Source organism: Ceratotherium simum, chromosome 10 (genome assembly GCF_057802395.1).
Source record: "Ceratotherium simum simum isolate JZ-2026a chromosome 10, ASM5780239v1, whole genome shotgun sequence".
In the NCBI taxonomy this organism is placed as follows: domain Eukaryota; kingdom Metazoa; phylum Chordata; class Mammalia; order Perissodactyla; family Rhinocerotidae; genus Ceratotherium; species Ceratotherium simum.
The window spans coordinates 77721625-77747906 of NC_141909.1; the positions used below are offsets into that span (position 1 = coordinate 77721625).

Here is a 26282-nt window from a genome sequence, read left to right on the forward strand (position 1 = left end):
CTCTTACAACTCAACAATAAAAAGACAACTCAGTTTAAAAATAGGCAAAGGATCTGAATAGATATTTTTCAAAAGGAGATATACAAATGGCCAAAGAGCGCATGAAGAGATGTTCAACATCACTAGCCATCAAGGAAATACAAAATCAAAACCACAATGAGATATCATTTAGCTATTAGAGTGGCTAGAATAAAAAAGATCGATAATAATAAGAGGTGGCAAGGATGTGGTGAAATTATAACCCTCATATACTGCTGGTGGGAAAGTACAATGGTGCAGTCACTTTGGAAAACTGTCAGGCAGTTCTTCAAAAGGTTATGCATAGTTACCATATAACCCAGCTATTCCATTACTAGGTACATACCTAAGAGAAATAAAAACATATGAATGAAACACACAAAAACTTGTACATGAATGTTCACAGCAGCATTATTCACAATGGCCAAACGTCCATCAACAGGTGAATGGATAAAATGTAGTATATCCATACAATCGAAGATTATTGAGTCATAAAGAGGAATGAAGTACTGATATATGCTTCAACATGGATGAACCTTGGAAATCTTATGCTAAGTGAAAGAAGCCAGTCACAAAAGGCTATTTATTGTATGATCCTACTTGTATGAGTGTTCTGAAAAGGCAAATCTATAGAGACAGAAAGTAGATAAGTGGTTGCCAGGAGCTGGTGACGTTTTGGGGAAATGAGGAGTGACTGCTAGTAGGTATGGGGTTTCTTTTGGGGGCAAAGAAAATGCTCAAACATTGATTAAGGTCATAGTCGCACAAGTATGTGAATATATTAAAAACCACGGAATTGGACACTTTAAAAGGGCGAATTGTATGGCATGTAAATTATATATCAATAAAGCTGTTATTTAAAAAAAATTCAGTTCCTTAGTCACACTTAGCCACATTTCAAATGCTTAATAGCCACATGTGATTAGTGACTACTGTATCGACAGCACAGATAGAGAACATCTCCATCATCACAGAAAGTTCTATTGGACATTCCATTCCAGGCCAGAGTAGCTATGTTGGAGGTGGAAAGAGGTGATAGAAACTGGCACATATTTTGAAGGTAGAGATGACAGGATTTGTTTATGATTTGGATGTGGGGTGGAAAAGAATGTGAGGAATCCAGGGTGATTTTACGGTTTTTGGCCTGAGTAATCAGGTAAACAGTGGTATCATTTGCTCGAGATGGAGAACATTGGTTCTGGTCATATTAATACAGGATTAGTGCTGAAAAGAGTAGCACACGAAAACTTGGTACCAAGTGATCAATATTTTAAATTCACAATAGGAAGAAGAGATAAAGCATGATGCTACTCAGAAGAGAAACAAAAGGATAGTTAGAAATACGAGCTGGAGAGAAGGATTTGGGTTAGCGGAAAAAATCCCAGTACTGAGGTTTACAAGAGCTTGTTCCTGCCCTGCTCTCCCGTTCCAGTTCTGCCATTATTTTGTTTTTTAAAATTTTAGGTTCTGAGTCTCAGTTTCCACATCTATAAAATGGGGGTTTCACATCAGATGCAGAGGATGGTGATTGAATTATCACTAAGGTTCCTTTCAGATAGAAAATTCTAACATTCTAAGGTTCTTATTCTTAGCTGCTGAATCAGCCCCAGGCATTTAAAGGTAGAAACTTGAGATTTTCAGATCTTCCTCCTGTTCCATTTAGCCGAGGATGTATTTCCTAGTCTCAGTCTCACCCTGCATGTTCATGAATGGAGAAGAGGCATTTTAACTGAGAAGAGCAGTGACCTGAGTGCCCTGAAGGCCATTCAGCCCTAACAGCGTCTAGGGATCAGAGGGAAGAGTTGGAAGGGGCAGGAGACTAAGTTGAAAATCAAAGTTTACAATTATGATTGGACTACTTTTTAAAATTCCTTTTCATACTAATATTTCAAATGTTGGTTTATTCATGTACTAAAAGAAATTAAATATACAAGCCATGTGTCTAATATGGAGCATTCAGAATGTGTTTCATATTTTATGGATATACACAAAATAAACACAAAATTGTTAGACATCATAGGAAATTCTACACTGAAAATAGATAACATATGTTTCTATACAATGGGCACTATTGTAACCATGTTACATACATTAGTATACTTACTAACATATGTAATTCTCTGATACATGTAACACTAATATATGTAATATTCCTTTAGTACTCTAATGATGACATGAAATAGTATTATTATCTGCATATTTCAGATGAGGAAACTGGGGCAGAAAGAGAAGTTAAATCACATGCAAAATGTCACACAGTTAGTAAGAAACTGTAAACTTTGTAAATAAGAGTTTGTTTTCATTAATTGAGTTAGAAAAATGGACCCCAAGGAATAAAAGAAGACAACTTCAAGGTTCTCTTGAAGTAGATTAAGAAATACTTCTTTGAAATACCAACACCTAATGGGAAGGAACTTTCTAGGAGAGAACTAAGGTGGACAGAAAATTAGATTCATATAACAGAAATTCTGTACCATAGAAGGAAATATATGCAAAAAGTACACAGATATGGGGGGCAGCAGGAACCCCTTGAGACCTGACCTTTTATTATGAGTTATGGTGTGCATTTCATTAGCCCAGAGTTTCTCAACCTCGGCACTACTGCCATTTTTCCAGATAATTCTTCATTGTGGGGGACTGTCCTGTGCATTGTGGAATGTCTGGCAGCATCCCCAGCCTCTACCCACTAGAGGCCAGTAGTACCCACCCCTGGATGTGACAACCAAATATTTCTCCAGACATTGCCAAATGTCCCCTGGGGGCAAAACCACCCAGACTGAGAACCACAGCACCAGAGGAAAGAAAAAAGAGGATCTGGAAGAAGCACAGAGAATACAGCTTGAAGTAAGAGTGTCTCCTTTATGAAGGGAACCCCGTTCTCTCTAGTCAGGCTACGGAGAAGAGCATGTGGTGGGACCTAACTGTTCACACGACCAGCACAGAGAACCAGTGGGAGGCTTTAGCACAAAGTGGTGCAATTCACAATGCCTGATGGCCTTTAAAGGGGGCAAACTCTCTGATTACCTATGGGACTGAGAGCTCACTCATGAAGAAAGCACGTCCACGGAGATCCTTAAGACTAGGAACACTTTGCTGGCCATGTGGCATGGACAGAAGAAATAGATAGGGAACCTAAAGGACATTTCCAACTGCAGCTTCTAGAGTTTTATAATGCATTAATTTCTAACTTGTCATGATAGTAAAATACTACTGACATTACATAAAATGTTTACACTTGAGGTAATTTGAATAGACTTAAAGTAACTTTTTGTGAAGACAGGATACCTAACGTTTCAGTTCGTCATTTTGGAAGGGTAACTCAACATTGCATTTTAGTTTTCTGCATAGGAAAGAGTATCTCCTGCCCCAGTCAAAACTAATACCATCTGGAAACAATTTATTCCTTGGAGGAGAAGCTCCCAAACCAACTTGAGATTCTGGAACAAGCCAAGAGCTTCTGAAAAGATAGCATCCTCTAAACAAGTCACAAGTCACCCTCCTGCACACCCTGTCGGGGAAATTCCCATGGAATAGGTTTCCTCTTACAGGTTATATTTCAACTGTTTTAGAGGCAAATGCCTGTGGGCATCATTCCTTGTTAAAACTTGCCAGTAACATACCCCTGAAGAACAGATCAGAAGTCCTAAGAAATCATTGGTGGGTGAATGCACTAATAAGTTACAGCTTGCTGATAATCAAGGCTGGAAAAGCCCATTTCGACTGTTTATTCTTGAAGCATGTTGCTGACAAATTATTTCTTTCCCCTTTGCATAATCTTAACAGTACTGTTATGATTCTACCACTCCACTCAGGAAAACATCTTTCCTGTAGTATGGCTGTTTGTATTTCAGCCAGATATTTAAAATCTCAGGTGATTTTTTTTGATAGGGGAAAAATAACCCCCAAACCAAGGTGAGTAGTTAGATTCCCCAAGCCAACCTTCAGAACGTTATTTAAACACCATCTGTGTATACAATTAAGAACATTACTTCAGACAAAGCAGCATGGGGTGGTACAGATGGATATTTGGGAGGAAGGGGGCACTGAGGAGAGAAAGGACAATTCAGGCAAAAAAGGAGATCAGTCTGCATAGAGGCGCGGAGGTGGACTCCTGCCCTGTCGGATGGAACAGTGAGCTGCATGAGGTGGGGGTGGGGCCACGGTGGTTTGTGCCAGACAGGTGAGGTCAGCAGGGGCCAAACCAAGCAAGGCTCTAGAAAGGTCCCTATAAAAGAGCTCCATCAAAAGTGCATGTGGAGAGATGTGCTCTCACCAAAGCTTTGTTTTCCCATCTTAGCCAGCACAACACTGAGCACCTCCTAACAGAAACCCATCATTAGCACACAGAGGCTTAACAGAGCAAGGGGAGAGGTAAGAAGGATTAAGCTGCCTATTGCATCAGAACAGCCGGCATTTAATTGAACAATCTGAGATCAATTAGCCTTTTTCAAACCAAGATCAGATTCATCCAGATGAGAGCTGAAACGAGAGAAGAGGGCGGTACCTGTCCCAAAAGTCCAGGGGAGGATTTCCACACAGTAAAGAACCTGAAAGAGTAGGAAAAATTTCCCATCTGCTTTGTTTGATAAAACAGAGTCACATTTAGAATAATCCGACTGTGGCTACACGTGATGTAAACCCTAATATAATGGTGTGCTTACTATATACATCAAAAGTGCTACAAAATGACAGAGCTAGAAACACTGTCCTGGATAGCCAGTGCGTTCTCTTAGAGGCCAGTATAATGCTATGGCTTCAGAATCCACTGATCCACAGTAGCAGGCGAGCCTGTTCTTCCAGACTTACATTCTTTGCAAAATCTAGTTGGATTCAGGGACCAACATAATGTAGGATTAGCCAAATGAGCTTTAGAAATACAGTCACTAAAACCGACTATTGTGAACAACTGAGACAAAACCAAATGGGCCCTCCACATTAGTAGTGACAGCCCAAAAATGTTGTATGCAAAAACCTCTTCGAAAATATTTGTGAGAAAGCCCACAATTTGTAAGAAAAGTATGTCTCATTTTCTGAACAGACAGATTGATCAAGGAACTTACTTCACAATACTCCAAAGGGCTAGGCTGATGACATTTTATAAAGAAGCCATTTCAATTAAATGCTTGTTAAAAACATTACATCATTATCCAGCTAAACCACAAAAATGTATTGAGAAATGGCTGTGACAAAAAGCAAAATTTGAAGACAAAGTTATAGCGTAGTACCGTACAGTCAGAAAAGACAGGGTTTAATAATCAAGAAAACAGATGGGGTGCATTTATATGTGTATGTGTAATGTAGTAAGAATCCACGGAACACCTGAATTGAAGACCACAGGCACCTCACTCACGTCTGACTCCGCAGGGAGATTAAGGTGGAGGTGGCACCATTCCCTTGACATCAAGGTATTTGCCAAGAATTTTGGTTGGAGAGCAGATGCCAAGTTTCTCCTGCTTTCCCTCTCCCACACTTTTGCTTCAAGAACTTTCAGCAGCACTAGCTCAGAGCAGAAAATTCTGATTCCAGAATACTACCAGGGTCTCTTTTCCGTACCTCACTCTCTGGGCCTCTTAAGACTCTAGAAGTTCAGAGGAGGTACAAAGCCAACAAGCTACTATGAGATTAATATCAAGGGTGAAAATGTATTCCAAGTTTCAAGTAACTAATTTACCAATAAGCTTTTAGAACTCAACCTGTTCAAATGCCTGTACTGTAACTGAAACTATTCTCTCTGCTTCCAACACCATATATTCGTGAAGAGAAAATTTATTTTTTCCTATCTCCGTAAGAGTGGTATAAAATATTGGAAAGAGTTTATAAAAGGTAGAGTTTACACAAGTGTTAGTGATTATAATTACATTCACAACCAGTGCTGGGTTAAGTTCCTGGTTATATAAGCCCTTTGCTGGATTTTCTCCTCTCTACTCCCATTTCTGATGGATAAAGTTAAGGATATGAAACTCAAATTTCAATCTTGTTCTTTTTTCACTTTTGTTTACTAAAAATGCATTTTAAAAAGGAAGTAAAAATGATGGAAAGTAAACTCGAAGGCCAATGTCAAACAGCCACCTAATGAGGCCACAGACCCATTTCTTATTCTCCGGTACATGGCTAAATGACATTCCCCAGCCCCTCCTACCCAGGAGGGGCCCCGTGACTAGTTCTTGCCAATCAGACATGGGCAGAAGAGATGGATCACTTCCTGCCAGAGATGGTTAAGAGTAAGCAATCCACCTCCTGGCTCTCTTCCCTCCCAGTGTTTAGGCTGAGGGTGAACTCAGGGGCCATGCACTAAATGGAGTCCTGCTGTATTGAAACGGACCCAGGGTTTGTTTTAATCAGGTATGGTAAGACATGCAGACATGGAAATGATTTTCATGAGGAAGAAGTTTATACTCACAGATCCCTAGAAACAGGAGAAGGGAGATGTTATGCAGGGCCACAAATGGAAGCACCAGGGTCAGCCAGGAGGCAGAAGGGGAGAGGGGAGAGCACAGCCCAGAGCCTTTACTGGGGCTTTCGTGGGATGGAACGGACAAGGCAGGGAAGGTGTGCTGTGTAAGCTTAGGACTGGATAGCTTGAATAATTTCAGCAAGCTCTAGGTTACAGGGGTGATGATCCCTAGTTGTCTGGTATCTGGCCTCAGGGTGATTTAGGGCAGGGGAGATATTGGCCTGGTGTGTGAGAGTTTGATTAAGGAGATGGTTGGGGGTGTGGGCTCTAGACTGGTTGGTTTGTATATCAAAGTCATGCTTGCAGGGGGTTGTTTGCTCTCTCTAGGAATTAGCCAGCCCTGGGACGGGCAGTCTCTCCAGGATCAAGGCCCCAAATACCAGAGCATCAAGAACACAGAAAATAAGAAAATAGTCAGTACATTCCACTCCTCCATTTGATGGCGACACGAGTAAGAAATAAACCTTCACTGGGTTAAGCCCTGAGATGTGGGGTCATTTGTTGCAGCAGCTATTCCCACCTTGGCTAATACACCAAGATTCAACTTCCTGATAAAGTTATAAGGGTGAAACTTGGGAACTCTGGCTTACATTTCTTAGAACATTAAACCAAACCCAACTGTTTAAAATACATTTAACATAGAGTTTATTAAAAGAGACATTGCAACATAAGAAATATTTAACTGAATGAAAACAAAGGCCCTTCCAGCCCAATTCTGTGTTTCCAAACAGCAGGGCTATAGAGACGTGAGGCAGAACATCGGCAGAGCGTTACCGCACCAGGTCACTGTGCCTGAAACAAACAGGAACAGAGAAAAACACTTTGAATTTGAAAACCTGGTTTTAAGTGTGTTATAACGATTGAGTTAGTAACCAGTTATTTAGATTTATAACCTGTAGTTTCATTTGTATAAATCTAAAAAGCTTCCAGAGTGTTCTGTCTTTCCAGTTTTTAGTGAGCAAGTTCCACTTACTTTATTTATATGCTTTGGGGTTTTATGAACGTCCTCCATGCTACCCTGTCCTCTCAGCAGGATTTTCCAGATGGCAGAGGCCCCTTTTCTTTCCCATTTAGCATTTCATGTTCATCTCTGGATCTTTTTCATTTACTTTAGATCTTTTAAAATCCATATATAGTATGGTCAGTGATTTTTAAAGGGTAACAAAATGTCAGCTTACTGTTTCACAGTATTTTAAAATGTAGTATTTTGTTGGTAAACTTTGTGACTGCAATAGCACATTCTCCTGACAGGTGTGGGACATAGTACAATCAGGTAGATTAGGGAAGTATTAGTTACTGCAGTATTGGATCCTTCCAACTCTATCTCCTAAACAGGCAGCCCTTTCATCCATCCACTTCTCCCCACTGCTGTTGTCACTACCCTGCACCATGCACCAGCCAACAAACTGGACTCCAATAATCACCCTCGCCAGTGTGGTTACATTAAAATAAGTCAGATATATGGCTCTCTGCTTATAACTTATCAATGGCTTCCATTAAATTTATACTACAAAAGTCTCACTAGTCCCACGAGGCCCAGAAAGGTCTGATCTCTTTGTCGCCATCCTTATAATCACAAGGCAATCTGTGTCTCACAGCATTGCTCCCCGATCCTCCACCCACATATGCCTGCTTTCACTTGGAATCCCACCCTCTCACTCCACACTATTCCCACAACCGGAAACCCTTTCCTCTCTATTCTTTACTTAGATCACTCCTACTCACCTTCAACTCCATTGTCACTTCCTCTGGGAAGCAATTCTTAAAGCCAGGACCAGGTTAGCTTTCCTTGGAATACACCCTATTTGACCTCATAACACTTCTGTTACACCTGCCTTCTCCAGGTGTAAGCGCTGTGAGGGCAGGGACTTGCCTGTTATGTACACTACTGTATGCCCAAGAACCAGTATTGGCCTGGCAGAGAGACATACTTATCTTTTTCTTTTTAATGAATGAATAATTGAGTTTAAGAAGTTATAATCTCAGAGAACAATGGCAATCTTCCCCAAACTTAGCTTAATGTGAAACAACTCAAGTCATCAGGATTTACATGATATAAAATAGCCAGATTTACAGCAACAGGTATAGGTCTTAAGTAGTTCAGGATAAAATGACCCAATAATGCCACAGGCAGAGAGAAGTACATTATGTTTCATTTTATACATGTACACTATTATTTCAGTTTATAAAAAGCCTGATCTTACAGTAGTACATTTATTAGAAAGTACAAAATAGCCTTCTCCAAAAATCAAGACCGTGTTGCTTGATTAGTAAAAATACACTAAGTATCCATGTGATATTTTTTCTTCTGAAAAGGGGTGGAAATTGTTTCCAGGGTGTGGTCTATGAGGAACTGAGAACAAATTTTTTTTAGAAATTTTTCTCTGCTGGTAAGTATATTCTCTTTCCCATCACCTCCCTCTTAAATTTCATCCACAAAAATCTGAAAATTTCCTTTTTTTAAATCAAAACTGATTTTACATTCTTTTGCCAATAAGCACATGCCACTTCAAGGAGGGTGGCTCAAATACGCAGACTGGATACACCAATGGAAAACCTGAGTGCGGCCTGACACCAAGGCCGTTGATGAATTTCAGTCTCTGCAAAGGTGACATCTCTGGTTTTACCCTAGAGTCATTTTTCAGATCACAGGGCGGGAGCCGCAGGCAGGCCATGGGAGTAAGCATAAGGTTGTGATGGTTGGAAGAAATCTGATTTACTGAATTGCTTGAGTGGAAAAATTTATTTTGAAACTTGAAATGAATCATCACAAACTCCATCAGCAAAGGAGTGCTTTGAAAAGTCTATCCAAAACCACGCAAAAATAAACAAAGTAAAATTCTTGGAAGCTTTCTAAGGAATAAACAACATGCTCACACCTTCTCAAAAATATTTCTTCCTAACAATTATATGCCCAAAGTGAATAGCACTGATATGTACCTAAGGCTCTTTCTGTGGAGAGTGGAGAGAGAATTTCCTAGTAAAATTCACCATCTTTATGATGTAATCCACACGGTATGGAACAATGAAATAAAGCTACTCTAGGGACCCTAGCCCCTGGTCAGTCAAAACTCCTTTAGGGGCTCTGAGTGTGGGCAGGGTCTGAGGCACAGCTTCGGGCAGGACCTGGGGGTGGAGGGAGGCCTAAAGGTGCTCTGCTGTTAGATCAGGGTCCCCATGCTTTGAAAGTGCCCCAGTTTGTCTCAACTTGGTGCCATGTTCCAATGCTTCCTTGGCGGTGAGGTAAATACATTCTTCTAAATGGCAATTCAAAGTGTAACAAGAACTCATGTATACTTCAGACAGTAAATCAGCGCATATAAACAAGTAATCCAATCAGCTGCCGTATCTCAGTCTTCTCAAACTTGCAATCTTTCTTGATTTCTGCCACTGACTCCCCGCCCACCTCCCCCCAAAAATACCCCATGTTCTCGCCAAACCTTAAGTGTTTCTCTACATAGTACTTGTATCTTCTTCAGAGGCAAACCCCACCATGTAGCTCTCCTTCCTCAAACTCTTCACTGAGAAAACATCCCCACCTGGGTTTTAGTGATCTCACCTCACCTAACTTCTCGGCCCACCTTCCCAGCCCCGCCATCTATGCTGTAGCTGTCTCGACTAGGGGTGCTGTCGCTGACACCAGAGGGGACATTGGGAATGCGTGGAGATGTGTTTTGATTTACAGTTGCACAAGGATGGGGAAAGAGGGGGGGGAGGGTACCAACACTGACTGTCCAGGGCTCAGTGTCCTGAAACGCTCATCAGAGGCTGAACGAAGTCTAGAGTCCAGGCCTCTCCACGGGGAAATACCACTCGTGGCCTCGTCAGGTTCTTTGGCAGCACAGGTCCTGTGTGCTTGCTTATTCTGGGCCAGGAATGCTCTTTCTCCCCTCCTATCCCCATACCTCCCTGTACCACTTGATCACCGCCTACTCATCTTTCAAGAACTTAAATAGCACTTCCTTGGAGAAGACTCTTCCTCGACCCACTAGACCAGGTTGTGTCTCTGTATTATAAGCTCCATGCACAGCTTCACAGCATGCTGGTAATTAGCAATTACACATGAAATTCCTGATCATCAACCTGACCTTATGTAAGGCCCCAGAGGGCACGAGATCCACTGCACTCTCTGTGTCTGGCACATCACAGATATCCCATGATTTTGGCGAAAAAATAAGTTCTTCTCAAAACACGCTCCTCCTCAAAACACACTCTCACTTCCTGGGTTTAACCCTCCCGAAGTTCTCCCCCGAATACCCAGAGACAGAACTAGAATTCATGCCACCAGTTCTCCTTCTACTAATAATCCTACAAGACATGCTAGAGTCATTTTCCCAAATTGCTCTGATCCTAATACTCTCCTTGATCTAAATTCTATATTGACTTTTCAAAGCCTAAACAATGAAGTTGCATTTTTTCTTTTTTCTTTTTTTTTAAGGAAGATTGGCCCTATGCTAACATCTGTTGCAAATCTTCCTCTTTTTTCTCCCCAAAGCCCCAGTACATAGTTGTGTAGCATAGTTGTAGAGTTGTAGCTCTTCTATGTGGGACACCGCCTCAGCATGACTTGACGAGTGGTGAGTAGGTCCGCACCCAGGATTCAAACTTGCGAACCCTGGGCCGCCGAAGCAGAACGCGCGAATTTAACTGCTACGCCACCGGGCTGGCCCTAAAGTTGCGTTTCTTAATTCACATTCAAAGCCCTCTACAATTCAGCTTTCACTGACCTCAATCTTTTCTCCATCTTCCCACTTCAAGGGCTGAACTTCTTATTGCTTTCCACACCTGCCCTGAAATCCTCCACTTGTTTGGCTCTTCCCTCCACTCCTACACATCTCAATCCTACTTGGACTTTTGGGCAAAGCCTAAACATGTTATCTCCTCTAACAAGCCACTAATAATCTCAAGTGAAAGGCATCTCTCAGCCCTCCAAAATCCAATAGCACTTTACCAGTATTTTACTTGAGACAGTTACTTTCTACATTGTACTAGAATTATCCATGTGGGAATCTAATTTCCCTGACCAGACTACAAATTCTCTGAAGGTAAGACCCACATTGGTTCACTTACCTGTCACCCTTAGAATCTACCACAGTGTCTTGGACGATAAATATCACATGAAGGAATAAGGTTAATGAGCAATAATGTAATCAGTTTTGCTCTACACTAATAAGGAGAATTTAAAAATTAATTCTAAAATATTCATTCAATTTGTTAGAGGAAGTCAATTAATGGACAAGAATGCCAATGGCCTTCTGTTGTTCTATGCCAAATACACTTAATATTTGCAATTTATTTCACCTTAAGCAGTTTCCCTCATTAGGTTAATGTTTCCAACACAACTGAAAGAAAACCTCTATGCTGAAGGCTTAATAAATATAATGAAATAATGACATGAATGGAACAACAAAAGACCCTGAATAGCTAAAGGAATCCTGAGAAAAAAGAACAAAGCTGGAGGTATCACACTCCCTGATTTCAAAATATACTACAAAGCTATAGTAACCAAAACAGCATGGTACTGGCACAAAAACAGACACACAGATCAATGGAATAGAATCGAAAGCTCAGAAATAAACCCACACATCTATGGACAGCTAATCTTTGACAAAGGAGCCAAGAACATACAATGGGGAAAAGAAAGTCTCTTCAACAAATGGTGTTGGGAAAACTGGGTAGCCATATGCAAAAAAATGAAATTGGACCCTTACCTTACACCATACACAAAAATTAACTCCAAATGGATTAAAGACTTGAATGTAAGACCCGAAACTGTGAAACTTCTAGAAGAAAACATAGGCAGTACGCTCTTCCACATCGGTCTTAGCAACATCTTTTCTAACACCACGTCTGACCAGGCAAGAGAAACAATAGAAAAAATAAACAAATGGGACTACATCAAACTAAAAAGCTTCTGCACAGTAAAGGAAACCATCAACAAAACGAAAAGACAACCTAACAATTGGGAGAAGATATTTGCAAACCATACTCCTGATAAGGGCTTAATCTCCAAGATATATAAAGAACTCATGCATCTCAACAATAAAAAAACTAACAACCCAATTAAAAAATGGGCAAAAGACCTGAACAGACATTTCTCCAAAGAAGATATACAGATGGCCAACAGACACATGAAAAGATGTTCAAAATCACTAACTATCAGGGAAATGCAAATCAAAACTACAACGAGATATCACCTCACGCCCGTCAGAATGGCTATAATTAACAAGACAGGAAACAACATGTGTTGGAGATGATGTGGAGAGAAGGGAACTCTCATACACTGCTGGTGGGAGTGCAAACTGGTGCAGCCACTATGGAAAACAGTATGGAGATTCCTCAAAAAATCAAGGATAGAACTACCATATGATCCAGCTATTCCACTGTTGGGTATTTATCCAAAGAACTTGAAAACACCAATTTGTAAAGGTACATGCACCCCTGTGTTCATTGCAGCGTTATTCACAATAGCCAAGACTTGGAAGCAACCTAAGTGCCCATCAAGGGACGAATGGATAAAGAAGCTGTGGTATATATACACAATGGAATACTACTCAGCCATAAGAAACGATGAAATCCAGCCATTTGTGACAACATGGATGGACATTGAGGGTATGCAAAGTGAAATAAGTCAGAGGGAGAAGGTCAAATACCGTATGATTTCCTTCATTAAGTAGTAGATAATAACAACAACAAACAAACACATAGGGACAAAAATTGGATTGGTGGTTACCAGAGGGGAAGGGGGGAGGGAGGAGGGTGAAAGGGATAATTCAGTACATGTGTGTGGTGATGGGTTGTAATTAGTATTTTGGTGGTGAACATGATGTAATCTATGCAGAAATAGAAGTACAATTTTGTACACCTGAAATTTTTACAATGTCATAAACCAATGTTACTGCAATAAACAAAAAATTAAAAAAAAAAGAAATAATGACATGATAGTGATATCATGAAATAATGATGATGATAGTGATAATAACAAAAACTGGAAAAAATTATCCTATTGGCCAGCTGCTAGGCAAATTGCCAAATTTGAGGGACGCAGATATGGGTGGCAGAAGCAAACTTGGAATTTACTTGGTGATATCTCTTAGGTAGACTAGTAATGGTTGGGAGTCTGTCTCCTTTTAAACGTAGACCACATTAGGTCAATGAATGGATTTACATAATGGATCTAGGTAAACTACAGCAATTCCACCACAAACTACAAGCCACAATCTCAAAGCCCAGAATCATAACTCCAGGATTAGAAAACCATTGTCTCTACTGCAGAATGGGGCCACATTAGTTCCTTGTAAAACTTCTCAGAGTCCAAAGACAAGCATTTTGGAGTTGGGATCGCAGTGCAATGGCTAGATGAAAAGGGTAAGGGGTAGACAGTACTTGTGGCCAGTCCACGCTATTTGCTGTCTCTTCCTAAGTACAAAAGGCTGGGCTCAGGGACAAGAGGGCAATGGCCAAAACTGTTTTCATGCTCATCCACATTGCTTCCCATCACCAGTTCATCCTGATACTGCGACGGCTGCTTCTGTCAAAGACTGTCACAGCCTTTCAAACAAAACTACATTCTATACTCTTATATTTGCACACTGTTACAAAGCCATTCCAAAATAAATTAAATCCACTACAAGTACAGACGAATCACAGGAAAGCTTTAGAGTTAAAAGAAAATGATTCCACTAGAATGTCCCTTTTGGGGGTGGGCTAGAAGCAGAAAATTTAATTTTCTGACTTAGACACCTAGGGACCTTCAAAGGAAAAGGAGGTGGAATGAAAATGAAAGAATAGAGGGTATAATAAACTGGCTGTGCATGTGTTTTCTCTAACTATCAGTATTTAACAGGTTAAAGAATATCAGGGAGGATGAATCATTTCTGTTTGAGGCACAAAACACATTGACACAGAAACAAAGAAGCTTGGAAACTTTCTATTCTTTGGTTCTCTGAACAATAAAAGGCCTTGTCTAGTCAACATTTCGAGTAATTTTTCCCAGAGGGATTATTACTATTTGAGAGGGATGAAAGAGTAGCATTCTTCTGATACATTTTTGTTTTCTGAAGCTAAAAGATACGTCTCTTTAAGGGACAACGTTTTGGATGTATGGAGAAGTGTGAACAAACACAGAGTCGGCCGCATTTCTCACACACCCTCTTCCGGCTCTAGGGAAGACTAAAACCAGCCAGCAGACTCTGTCCTCACACAAACTTCACAAGTTTGCTTGAAAGCTGTACGTCAAAGAAAGGAGACTCTTTCAGAAAACTAGGTATAAGATTAAACTTTTACAAGATTTGAGGTATTCTGCATATAGCTATGTGAGGTTTGGAAAACGAAGGCCCAAGTAATTTACAGAAAATTTCAAACTCGTGCACAAGAGGCATCGATGTTTGATTACAGCACAGTGCTTTTCTTCAAGATCCTCGACTCAAATAGTTATTAAAAATTAAGCTTAGAATTTAAACTCTCCAGGCAATTGGAAAGAAAATGTGTTCTCAGAGCCAGAAGGGATGAAGCCTATAAGCTATAAACCTGAGACTAGCTCTCATTAGATTTTAGGTATGTTTTTCTTCTAAAATTTGTTCTCGTGATCTCAAGTTCTGCAGAACTGGGAGAAAAAAAACCTGTGAACAACTGGCACCAGAGAGACTGCAAAGCTACTTGCTGACAGTTGAAATCATGAGGCCGTTACCATGCTCCAGTGCCTTCATGGGAAACCAGAAGAGGATGAGGGAGTGGACCAAGGCGTTGATGCAGTGACCCCAGAAAACCTACGGGAAAACAAACCAAGGGAGTCAGGAGCTGCCCACAACTCTTGACCTCTGTGTAACTCAACAAACGCCGCATTGTGAAGCTTACCGGCAGCGGCTGCACCGCTCCAGAGGTAGTATATTATTCTTGAAGTTAAAAAAAACAACAGCCATTTCCTCATTTTTACATACAAATAACTGGACTATCTCCAGATAATATTACTTTAGTACAAAAGCTAAATATATATACACATATACATAGACTAATATACAATCTATCCATATTCGAAAAATGAATTATGATCCATTTTCTTTAGAAACGTTAAGAAAGACAACAAAATTTTATGATCATCCAGAAAAGGATATTAGGTCAAAATTGTTAATAACAGGCTGAAATTGTATACTTTTGAAAGCATTAAAAACATTTTAAATGTAAATTTTTACATGGCATTCTCATTCTTTAGTTTTACTCCTTAAAATCCCTCCCATTCAACTTTTTCTTTAACTTTTCGGATTTTGGTTATCATGCAGTTCTCTTTATTTTCACACTTGAAAGGTCAAACAAAAGAACACAAAGTTTAGTTTCTTCTAAATTATAGTTTCACAAATGCATTTCAATCATCCTTTTAACCACTGAGAGGACAGAACTACTAAAGCTACGTTGGATTTACTTAAAAATCTACAAATTGTTCTGGAAATTGTCATCTAGTTTGATCCTAAATAGTGGTGGGACAACAGAAAACAATGAAAAAATTATAAGATAATAGGATTTTCCTATTTTAAATGTTCATTTTTTTTCCTACCTTTTCCTTGACCTCTGTACTCACCCACCCCTCCCCCCCAACCTTCAAGGTGCCTGCAAGTAAGTCTCAGAGCATTCTCAGCTCTACTACCTTTGAAATGGGCCCATCTCTACTTACTTCCTACCTTACCTGGCCTTTGAATTCAAACTCTGTAAAAAACGGATCTATGTAAATAAGGCAAGACAAACAGACCAATATTTCCCACTGCCAGAATCATAGTAAACAAGGACTGACACAGTCATCCAGATCTCCTTGTGTACAGAAAATACTAGAACCAATAGGATCCCTTTTATTTTTTCTAGTCTTAGACATGCCAATTATGTTTTCCCCAAAATAAGCAGCTCCGAAGGAAGACTATCAGTAACACCTGGTTCAAAACAAAGACTCCAGAGATTGTCATCTTACTGAGGACTCCCTGTGTCATCCCCACTGAGGCCCCAGGGCTACTCAAGCACATGGTACACATAGCCAGCACACAGGATTTTAATGACCTGGGCAATGAACCTCTGTTTCAACTTCCTAATCCCCTCCTGCACAAAAACCTAAGACAGAAACATGGCAATGCGGTTGTGTTCATGTCTTCGCCTCCTCTGCCAAGCCAGGCACATGTCTTCCCTTCTGGCCGGTGGCACTCAACTGCTCTGCCACACTTAGCTGTGACCGGTGGGCTCAGTGAGAGCCCCCCTGCCACTGACGACTGTGGAATCCCTGTAACCCAGCTTCTGCCTGGCTCCTCTCAGGACTGCCTATTCCTTTTCTGTCTAGATTTCTGTTTTCTGCTTCTCCAGACTGAAAAAAAGTATCTATGGCTGCCTTGATTCCTGTGTTCATGTCTGGCCAATTTTACTCCCTAGCTAAAGAAACATTTTCTTTTAAATGAAAAACCAAGCAATGGTGACGAGAGGGCTGTTAGGCAAGCTCCCAGCCGCCTCAATGCAGGGCTTTATGAAAGGGTAAGGGGAGTCTGGTGGCTGATCCGAGAGGACCAGGGCCGTGGGTGCCAATGGCCACACTGGTGTTGGAGGCACACGTGGAGAAGAGGGAAGGAGCCGACAAGCAGGACTGAAAGAAGCACCACACGCAACGTGGAAACGTCCCTTCCAATGTGGCACCTCGAGTTCCCTGGGCTTGCTGCAGTGGGAGAGGGCCGTGGTCTCACCTCTTTTCAGACGTTCTCTCTAAAGCTCCAGTATCTCATGGGCACATAACTAGGGCTGGAGGACAAACAGCAGCGCTCACACCCATTTTAGGTGACGATTCCATAATAACGCTGTTTACCTTTGTGTTGAAGCCTTCGGCATTCTGGGTGATTTTGTAGAGCTGTGGAAACCTGAGCATGCTCTCCTGCGTGCAAGACCTCTCGAAGATCCCCAGAGCGAAGGGTGGCAACGCGGTGAAAATCTGTATGAGAACAATGAGCCAGTAAAAGAGGCCTTTTCGATTTACGCAGTTTAAGTGCTTCAGTTCTACGGAATGATGACTTAATTTTCAGTCAAGTCCAAACCCGAGGTTCAATGATTCACAGCTCCCCAGACACCCTCCAAACAAAGGAAATAAACGAAAGACCATCTTTAACTGTTCAGCATAAAATGAATAACTGAAAACTAAAAACAACATCATGAATACTTGATTAGCCAAGAAATCTTGTTAAATTAACAACTACCTTCCTTTGCAAAATGAGCAGTGATTTAGAATTAGACCACAGCTAGCTGTGTGAAGTGCTGTGTTTTCTGGTGGTGCCAGCTGAGGCACGGTTTTATAACTTCCCATCCTAATTTTATACTCAAATTTCAGGAAGCATGGTGTACTTCATCCATTTATTGACTTGACAGACATTTATTGAGAATGAATTATGGGCCAGATACTGTGATAAGCAGCAGGAATATAGAGATTTATAAACAGAAGAAGAAAGAAGGAAAAGAAGCAGGTCCCTGACCCCTAGGAGCTCCATCTACTCCAGAGGTGGGGACGTGGCAGCTGGCGACCAGCATATAATAAACATATAAAACACAGTGCTCTGCAAAATCACTCATGGGGGACAGGCTGGAGAAGAAGGGAGAGTCAAGAAAGGATTCTTGGACCAAAGAGCATCTGACTTGTGAGGTATTGGACCTACAGGATTTGGCAGGATGATAAGGGATGCGGGTGAGAGCAGTGCAGAAGGAAGCATTCCTATGAAAAGAGCACCTCTCACAAACCTCCAACGCATGAGCGAGCGTGGCACGTTTGCGGGGAACTTCTAAGACATGCAGGGTGGTGGTGGCTGAGGGCACGGTGCAAGGCAAGGCCGGGAAGGAGACAACCTCCCATGACAAGCTCCCGGGCAGATGGTGCCTTCTGAGATTTCTAAGACTTGTACTTTTACCTGTACTCTAGGGATGTGACATGCTCATATTTGTGTTTTAGAAAGAGAAAGCCAGATGCTGAAGAAGAGGTTTGTCATTTCAAGACTGGGAGGTGCAGTAGCTCTGTAGGTCATTCTCTTACCTCTGGGCATGGATCACAGAGACCAGGTCACTCACCGCTCAGCATCAGCATCGAGCAAATCCACACCCACAAAACCAGCAAGCTTTCAACCCATGGGAACTGGATGTGTGTCTCTAAGAGAACTCTGAACACACACCAGTTATTGGGGGCCTGAGTATCTGGCCAGAGAAATAAGCCTTTTCCAAGTCTGTTGGGATAAAGCAATCAGAGAAGTGGTGGAGTAAGGCCAATAAAACGCTTAGGCTCCTCCTTCACCGTAGAGCAGAAGGGAAAACAGCCCTGGGATTTCAACGTCCTACAGAGATTTCAAGGAGAAAAAGACCAAGAGTTGCTGTACTCATTGCAACAAAAGTTATCTGTTCAATGGCTAGAAGAAGGAGCTCCCAACGAACATCTCAGAAGCTCTGCACACTCTGAGAATGTAAACTCACTTTCCTCGTTTTGCTTGAGTGTGCTATCAGGCATACTGTTTATACTGCCACCTTTACTTCTTTTTTTACTTGACTTTCTCCCTGTACCCACTTCAAATCCTCCCCCACCTTTCACCACTAGGCTAACAATCTAGTATGCCTTACTATATTTTCCACCCTGCTTACAGCATACTACACATATATATGTAGACTGTTTGGGAATCATTATTTGTTTTACAGAAACAATACATTATACACATTTTTCTTCATCATATTTTTCTTGCTAAACAATACATCATGGGAAGCTCTCTAAGTCCCCTGAGTTTGACACTAGGCGGTCTTTTTCATGCTCACATAATAATTCATCCCATGGATGTACCATATTTTTTCAACCATTCACCTACGGACAAGCATTCATTCTGTTTCCAGTTCTTTGTTCTCACAAACAATATGTAATAAACATCTATAGTATATTATATAATGATAAATAAATGGCAAGCAATAGGATATATTGGAGCATATGAGGAAGCCATTGGGTGTAAAACTAATTTGGCCTGAGTCTGTTTTTCCAAAAGGGCCTGTTGCCTTTGAACATGCATTGTGTATCTGCTTTAAGCAATTATCATGTCCCACAGAGAAAAATAAATGCCCTAAGATAAGGAGGCAACTTCCCCCACACTGGCATTTCCTTAAGGATAAGCATTTCTCCCTAGGCAGGATTTGATTGCTGCGCTCATCCTGTGACCACTCAACTCGAGACAACAGACCTGCCACCAGCTCCACCCATCAAGACAGCAGACCTGCTTCCCACTGTGTCCATCAATAGCTATGCTGACAGGGCAATCTGACAGGGCGATCTTGTGACTATTGTCATTGTGACATTGTAATCATATGTGATACATGCTCTTTGACGGTATATAACCGCTCTGTACACCCCACTTCTTTGGTGCCCTTCCTTCCCTGGGGAAGGAAGGCCCCGGGCTATGTGGTCCTCAAAAGTTGGTTCATAATAAACTCACCCCTATTTTGATTTATAGATTGATTATGTATTATTTGCGTCGACAATAACATACATACTTCATCTTTTATTTCTGTGGGAAGGATTCCCAGAAGCAGGGTTGCTGGGTAAACAGACACAAGTATTTTTAATTTCACTAGATGCTGTTTGGTTGCTTTCAAAAAAGGTTCCAATCATTTTTTGTTCCCTCCAAAAAGGAGAACAGTAATCTTTCCCTGTTTCCCTATCAGCAATGGGTGTCATGCTATATTTAATATTTTCTAGGCAGAGAAAATTGGATAATTAGAAAAATTAAACATATTAACTCTTACTTTAAAAAACCTTACATTTCCCTGACTACCAGTGAGTTTGAGCATCTTCTCATATATTTGTTGGACACGTAGATTTGCAATTCTGTGAAACAGCTAGTCAGGCCCTTTGTCCATTCTCTATTCATGGTTTACCCCCTTTTCTAAGAGTTCTTTGAGTATAATAGATATCAACTCAGCTTTTATTTTATAAAATTTTGTTCAAATATATTCTTTGTCCAGTGGATTTCTTTTGCCATATAAAAGCTTTTAATTTTTATATGGTCAAGAATAGGATTAGGCACATGTGTGTGGTGATGGATTGTAATTAGTATTTGGGTGGTAACATGATGTAATCCATGCAGAAATAGAAGTATAATGATGTGCACCTGAAATTTATACAATGATATAAACCAATGTTACCGCAATAAAATAATAATAATAATAATAATAAAAGAATAGCTTCTGAGCGTCCAGTTCTGGTTATGGAAGTTTTCAGGAGTTCCTTGCAGGATTCTTACAGTTTTATTTTTCACATTTAAGTCTTAATATATCTGGAATTTGTTTATCTATGTGTATAAGATAGAAGCCCAATTTTATTTTTTTCCAAATATGTAAAGAGCCAGTTGAGAACAAAATTAATTAATCCAAACTTTCCCACTAAACTGAAATACCACCTTTGACATTTATTAAATTCTCCCATATTGCAGATCTAGCTTATTTGTCTAGTTCTATGTAAATGTCACCTTGATTTGGTTATGGTAGCTTTATAGTATAGACTGATGTTTAGTAAAAATAAATCTACTCTTATGATTGTTCTTTTTTGAACATGCTTTGCATGTTTATTCTCAGGTACTTGTTAATTCCATTTATACTTCAATATCATTTTATGCAACTCCTCTCCTACCCTCCAAAATAATCACCTATTGGGATTCTATTTGGAATCACATACATTTATATACTAATTTTGGAACAGCTGATTCTTTTATGATACTAAGACTTCCCATTCAAGAAAACAGTATGCCTTTCCATACTGTTTTGTTTAAATCTTGTTTTGTATATTTCAACACAATTTTGGGTTTTTTTCATATAAGTATTATAAAAATCATTTCTATGCAATGTATAATTTTAATTGCTACTTTGAAAGGAATTATTACTTCCTTTGCATTTCTAAGTGCTCATTGCTAAAGTTTAAAAAAAGCTATTTATTGCTAGGATAGAAAAAAGCTATTGATTTTTATATGTTTATTATGGATCTGGTCACCTTATCAAATTCTCTGATAATTCTAGTATTTCTTGACTGGTATCTTTTGGGTTTTCTAGATACACAATCATATATGAACATATTTATATGCCCATTTTTTGCACAGTTGTATAAGAAGAGAAATATTTCATCATTTTTTCTAGTATTTGTAATAGTTATTTAATTTTCTTGGCAGTTGCTAAAAATTCCAAAACCATGCTGAATTACATAGTGATGGCAGGCAACCCTAATTTCTTATTTAAAATGAAATAGTTTTAGAATTTTACCATTTATGGCAATATGCTATTTGTTTTTTATAAAAAGTCTTCAATGTAGTTAATTGGCTTCTTTCTTTCCTATTTTACTTAGAGTTCTTATTTTGGGAATGGCAGCTTAATTGCCTCAAATACTTTTGCAGCATCTACTGATGGGATCATGTTTTTCTTCTTTATTTTGTTGATACAGTAATATTTAGAAAGATTTTTTTTACTTTGAACTTCCTATATTCCTGAAATAAATCCTACTTGGTCAAATATTTTATTCTTTTGATAATTGTTGAACTCTATTTGCTGATTTTTTTTTTTAGAATTTTTATATTTATAAGTGAAGCTGGCTCACAGTTTTGTTCTTCAAATTATGCTGGTTTCATAAAATTAAATGGGATAAATTTTCTGAAACAGTTTAAATAACATTAAAGTTATCTCTTCACTAAAAAATAGATAAAATTTAGCTGAAATACATCTGATCATGGTAGCTTTTGTCACCGGTGGCCTCTTGAGTCTCATTCTACCCATAAAATAACATGATGTAGAAATTTGACTATGGATACAATGAGAATCTAATGGGACAGCATTCATTCATTATTTTGGGAGATGTACGAGTTTAATGCTATTTAATCTGCTGTGAGAATTAAATTGAAAAACAATGATTTGCTACTTTAGCAGGCTTGGGGAATCAAACATGAAGAATAAGTACAAAAGAAGAAAAAGCAGGAGAGAAACACTGCTTGAAGAAAATGGCAAGGGAGAATCCAGTCCAGATGAGGGTGTGAGGTGTCACCAACTGCCTCTTGCACTGGGTCTCTGTGAAGTGATTCTGGAGTGGAAAAAATTGCTGAGTAGGACATTATTGGAACAATAATGGCAAAATTGAAATATGGACTAATAGGGATTACATAATAGTATTATATCCATCTTAAATTTCCTGATTTTGATCATTATACTGTGGTTATGTAAGAGAATAGTCTAAGCAACTATGCACTAAAGTATTAAGCAGTAAGGGGTATGATGTCTTAACTTTGTCTCAACTGGTTCAGAAATAAATGAGTTTGCGTGTGTGGGTATGCACATGTATGCAGAGAGAGGGAGTGCAATGGGGACAAAGGCTAATAACCGGTGAATCTGGGTATACAGGAGTCCTTTGTACTCTTTTTGCAATTTTTCTCTAAATTGCAATTTATTTCAAACAAAAGTTACCAAAACAATTTCCGTGGGGGCAAACCATGCTCTCAAAAGGTTTGGCCCTTTCCAGCATGATTGACTTTGGAGGCCAAGGATCCTTTTGACCTCACTTCACAGATCCTTGACGTCTCAAGTCTCTGCCACCACTTCCTGGTGGCCCATTCCAACACTGCACTGCGGACTTCACAGCAGCACAGGGCCGTGTCACCTTGAAACTCACTTCACTGCCACAACACTCTCTTCTCTGTAGTCTGGTGGACACAAAGTGCAGAAAACACATTCCCAGCCCTAGGGATCAAAGGCCATTGTGAGTCTTAAACTTTATGTGCGTAACTATCACTAGAAAAATTTGTTTAAAATGCAGTATCTCTAAAAAACCCTTTGTTAAGTCAGGTGGGGCCAGGAATCTGCATCTTTAAACAAATCCTGGTTATTCTCATGCAAGTGGTCTGTGAACCATATTTTGACTAACACTGTCCTACGCCTGCATCTTATGTATAGTAGGCACTCAATAAGTTTGTTGGATTAATTTGAATTGTCCAAGGCTGCATGGAGCTAAAAAAAGAATCCAGTTCTCATGCCTGAGCATGAAAATAGGGCTAAAATCCATTCATTGTGTAAGCAGGTGACATGTATCCCAGTCCTAGCTTTAGCTCTAAAGAATAGTCTCCTAGCCCTCAGCCTCCTATTTATAAAATACGTACGTGGGCATGGGTTTGTGTGAGGTGTCAACTCTATGATACTTTTGCCCTTTCCAGGACTAAATCATTATGAAGCAGTCAGCATATTTCCTCCTAAATGGTTGCATAATTTTGCCTACTCAAAATAGTTGTAAGTCCTGCAAAGTTAACAATCTCTGCTCTCCCCTTAGTACACCAAGGGGAGGTCTGTGAGCCTGTGTCCATGTGGTAGGTGATTAGAGTAGCTTTTCTAGCACAGGTGATAAATGAACATCAATTCAGCCCTGCTCTCACCACCTGTCACCTTTGTCTTTGTGGGCATAAGTATCAGCAGTGAACATGCCAGTGCCCTTTGTAGTGAGTAACACAGTTACTAACTGACTAATGCTGTTTAAACTCCAGATCTGAACTCAGTCTCAGTGGCATGCAGTCTACACATCTGACCTTCTTAACCTGTAAGCTACGCAGGGTCAGGGCAACCTGTTGCATGTAGCATTTTATACCTAGCATCTAGCAGAGTGGCTACTCAAAAAAAAGGGGGTCAAATGCATGGATGACTTGAATACCCAGCCACAAATGTGTATACAAACTGTAAATATTTATAGCACCACAATTTGTATTAGTGCATGCGTGGTAACTTCCATCTACACCTATCTATGATGACTTCAGAATATAAACTCCCACAAGGCAGAGAATGTCAGAGTTAGGGTTCAAAATAAGTGTGAAAGTGCAACTCAAGAAATATGCCATACCCCAGAGTCTCTAAAGCACTAAACCACAAGCCCCTTTGTTCTTCCTGCCAGTCAAACAAAAAGCTAAGTAGCTACTTAATCATTTTAGTTTATAGTTTATATTTATTTCTAGCTTTTAAATTCATTACAGTCAAGTAATGAAAAAAGAACTCTAAAATCATGAAAAATACCAAATAAGCTGATTACCATTTGCCATTCCAGGAGCTCAAAGTCAGAATTCATTACTTTAGCACTAACTGTGGAAGAAAACATTCTTCCACAAAGATAGATACTCTTGTAAGAAGGACAAAAAGGACACTAGATCACATACTGTATGTTCATATCTATGTTGAAGAACTCAGAAATAAAATTATGAAGTGGAATGAGTTTAGATGTAGTTCAGAAATTTTTACACGAGCTAAAAACATGGAAATGTTGCAAAGGCATTTACTAAGGAGGTAACAACGGTCTATTATCAAGATATATGGGTTAATAATTTCATGGGGTTATTCAAGAATGATCTGCTATGATTGAAACCATGTGTGGAGAGTTTGGGCTTCTGCAGGATGTGTCGCAGCAACAAAGGCCTTAAAGATGTATTTGTGCTGCCTGCTATGTATACAGATGATTGACTTAGATACACTTCCGAGACATAAACAGTAAAGGAATGTCACTGAAGTCCTGCATGCTATCAGATAGAGATGGAGAATGCTTACCACATTGTACAAGCCGATGCACCAACGTTCAAATAAAATCTGCCCAGAAAATCCATTAACAAAGGCGAACCAAAGCTGAAAGAGAAGAAAGTTCATGAAGTTTTATATCAATATTGACCTAAATGTTTCCATTCACTGAAGAAGTAGTGGGGAATGTGGACCACCAGCTGGACACAGCTGCTGAGGGATAAAGAGCCACAGGACTGCAGCAGTTGTTCTTTCATAAGATATAAATTCCCAATACCACAAATACCAACATTTTAAGGAAAATTTATATTTAAGGCATACAACAATTTTAAGAGGTAATATGCACATATTTACAGAAAAGCAATTTATGTTTAATTTATATCTGTTTTGTGTCAATACTTTCTCATTGATTAGAAGAATATCAACTTCATGTTCTTTTTCCTTGTAAAGTTGATTTCATAAATACAATTTATCTTTGCAGGATTTTTAAGTAGATAAAAATCATAAATAAAAAACAACAAAAATTCCTCTGTTGGTCATGTGTGTTCTTAGCTCATAAAGCATTGACGCTCCTTAATTGAATGCCCACCACCTCAGCAAAGGTCAAAACACAATAATAAGAAAGAAATATTTTCAAATCATCTTTTGGAGTAACATGGGATATATAAATAAATAAAATGTAGACTATTATTTACGTCTTCAAGTAGACTATAATTCCAATTGATTAGGCAACACTGACATAAAAACAACTGCAGAGCAAAGTGCCAGGGACATGCATGACAGAGGAACAAAACTATTGCAGAGAAGGAATCATCACCTGGGTATAATTAGGAGAAGACATGGAGGTGGGAAGAGTGGAGTAGAAGAGGGGCAAGCCATCAGGAGGATGGATGGGAACCTGACTTAGAAGGGAGCAAATATGGAAATACAGAATACAAAATGCTGCTGTTTAAAATTCAGTCAAATTTATATGATGCAACAGGATTCCAGTGATTTGGGTTACACTTTAAAGTATCCCATGCTAAAACCAGAGAATCAACCTTGTGGTGTAAAATCATGACAGACTGAACCCGTTACCATGGTGGAACTACGCTGGCAACACAGCTTATCTCTGAGTAGAGATCAACTCTGCTATTGAAATTTTACTGAGTTAGATCTTTCAAAATCAGTTTCTTGTACTGGAGGTTTTGGCCAGTGCAATTAGGCAAGAAAAAGAAATAAAAGGAATCCAAATTGGAAAGGAAGAAGTGAAACTCTTGTT

General features: G+C 39.7%; 1 protein-coding gene across 1 annotated transcript in view; it reads right to left on the bottom strand.

Annotated features, from left to right (window-relative positions):
* Positions 1-26282, bottom strand: part of ATP8A2 (ATPase phospholipid transporting 8A2) — a 507110-nt gene that overhangs the window by 147776 nt on the left and 333052 nt on the right. Inside the window, exons 27-29 of the mRNA XM_014791223.2 lie at positions 25055-25129; positions 17301-17423; positions 15162-15240 (exon numbers count right to left, since the gene is read on the bottom strand). Coding sequence (XP_014646709.1) covers positions 15162-15240; positions 17301-17423; positions 25055-25129 — 277 coding nt within the window. The remainder of the gene's footprint in view (positions 1-15161; positions 15241-17300; positions 17424-25054; positions 25130-26282) is intronic.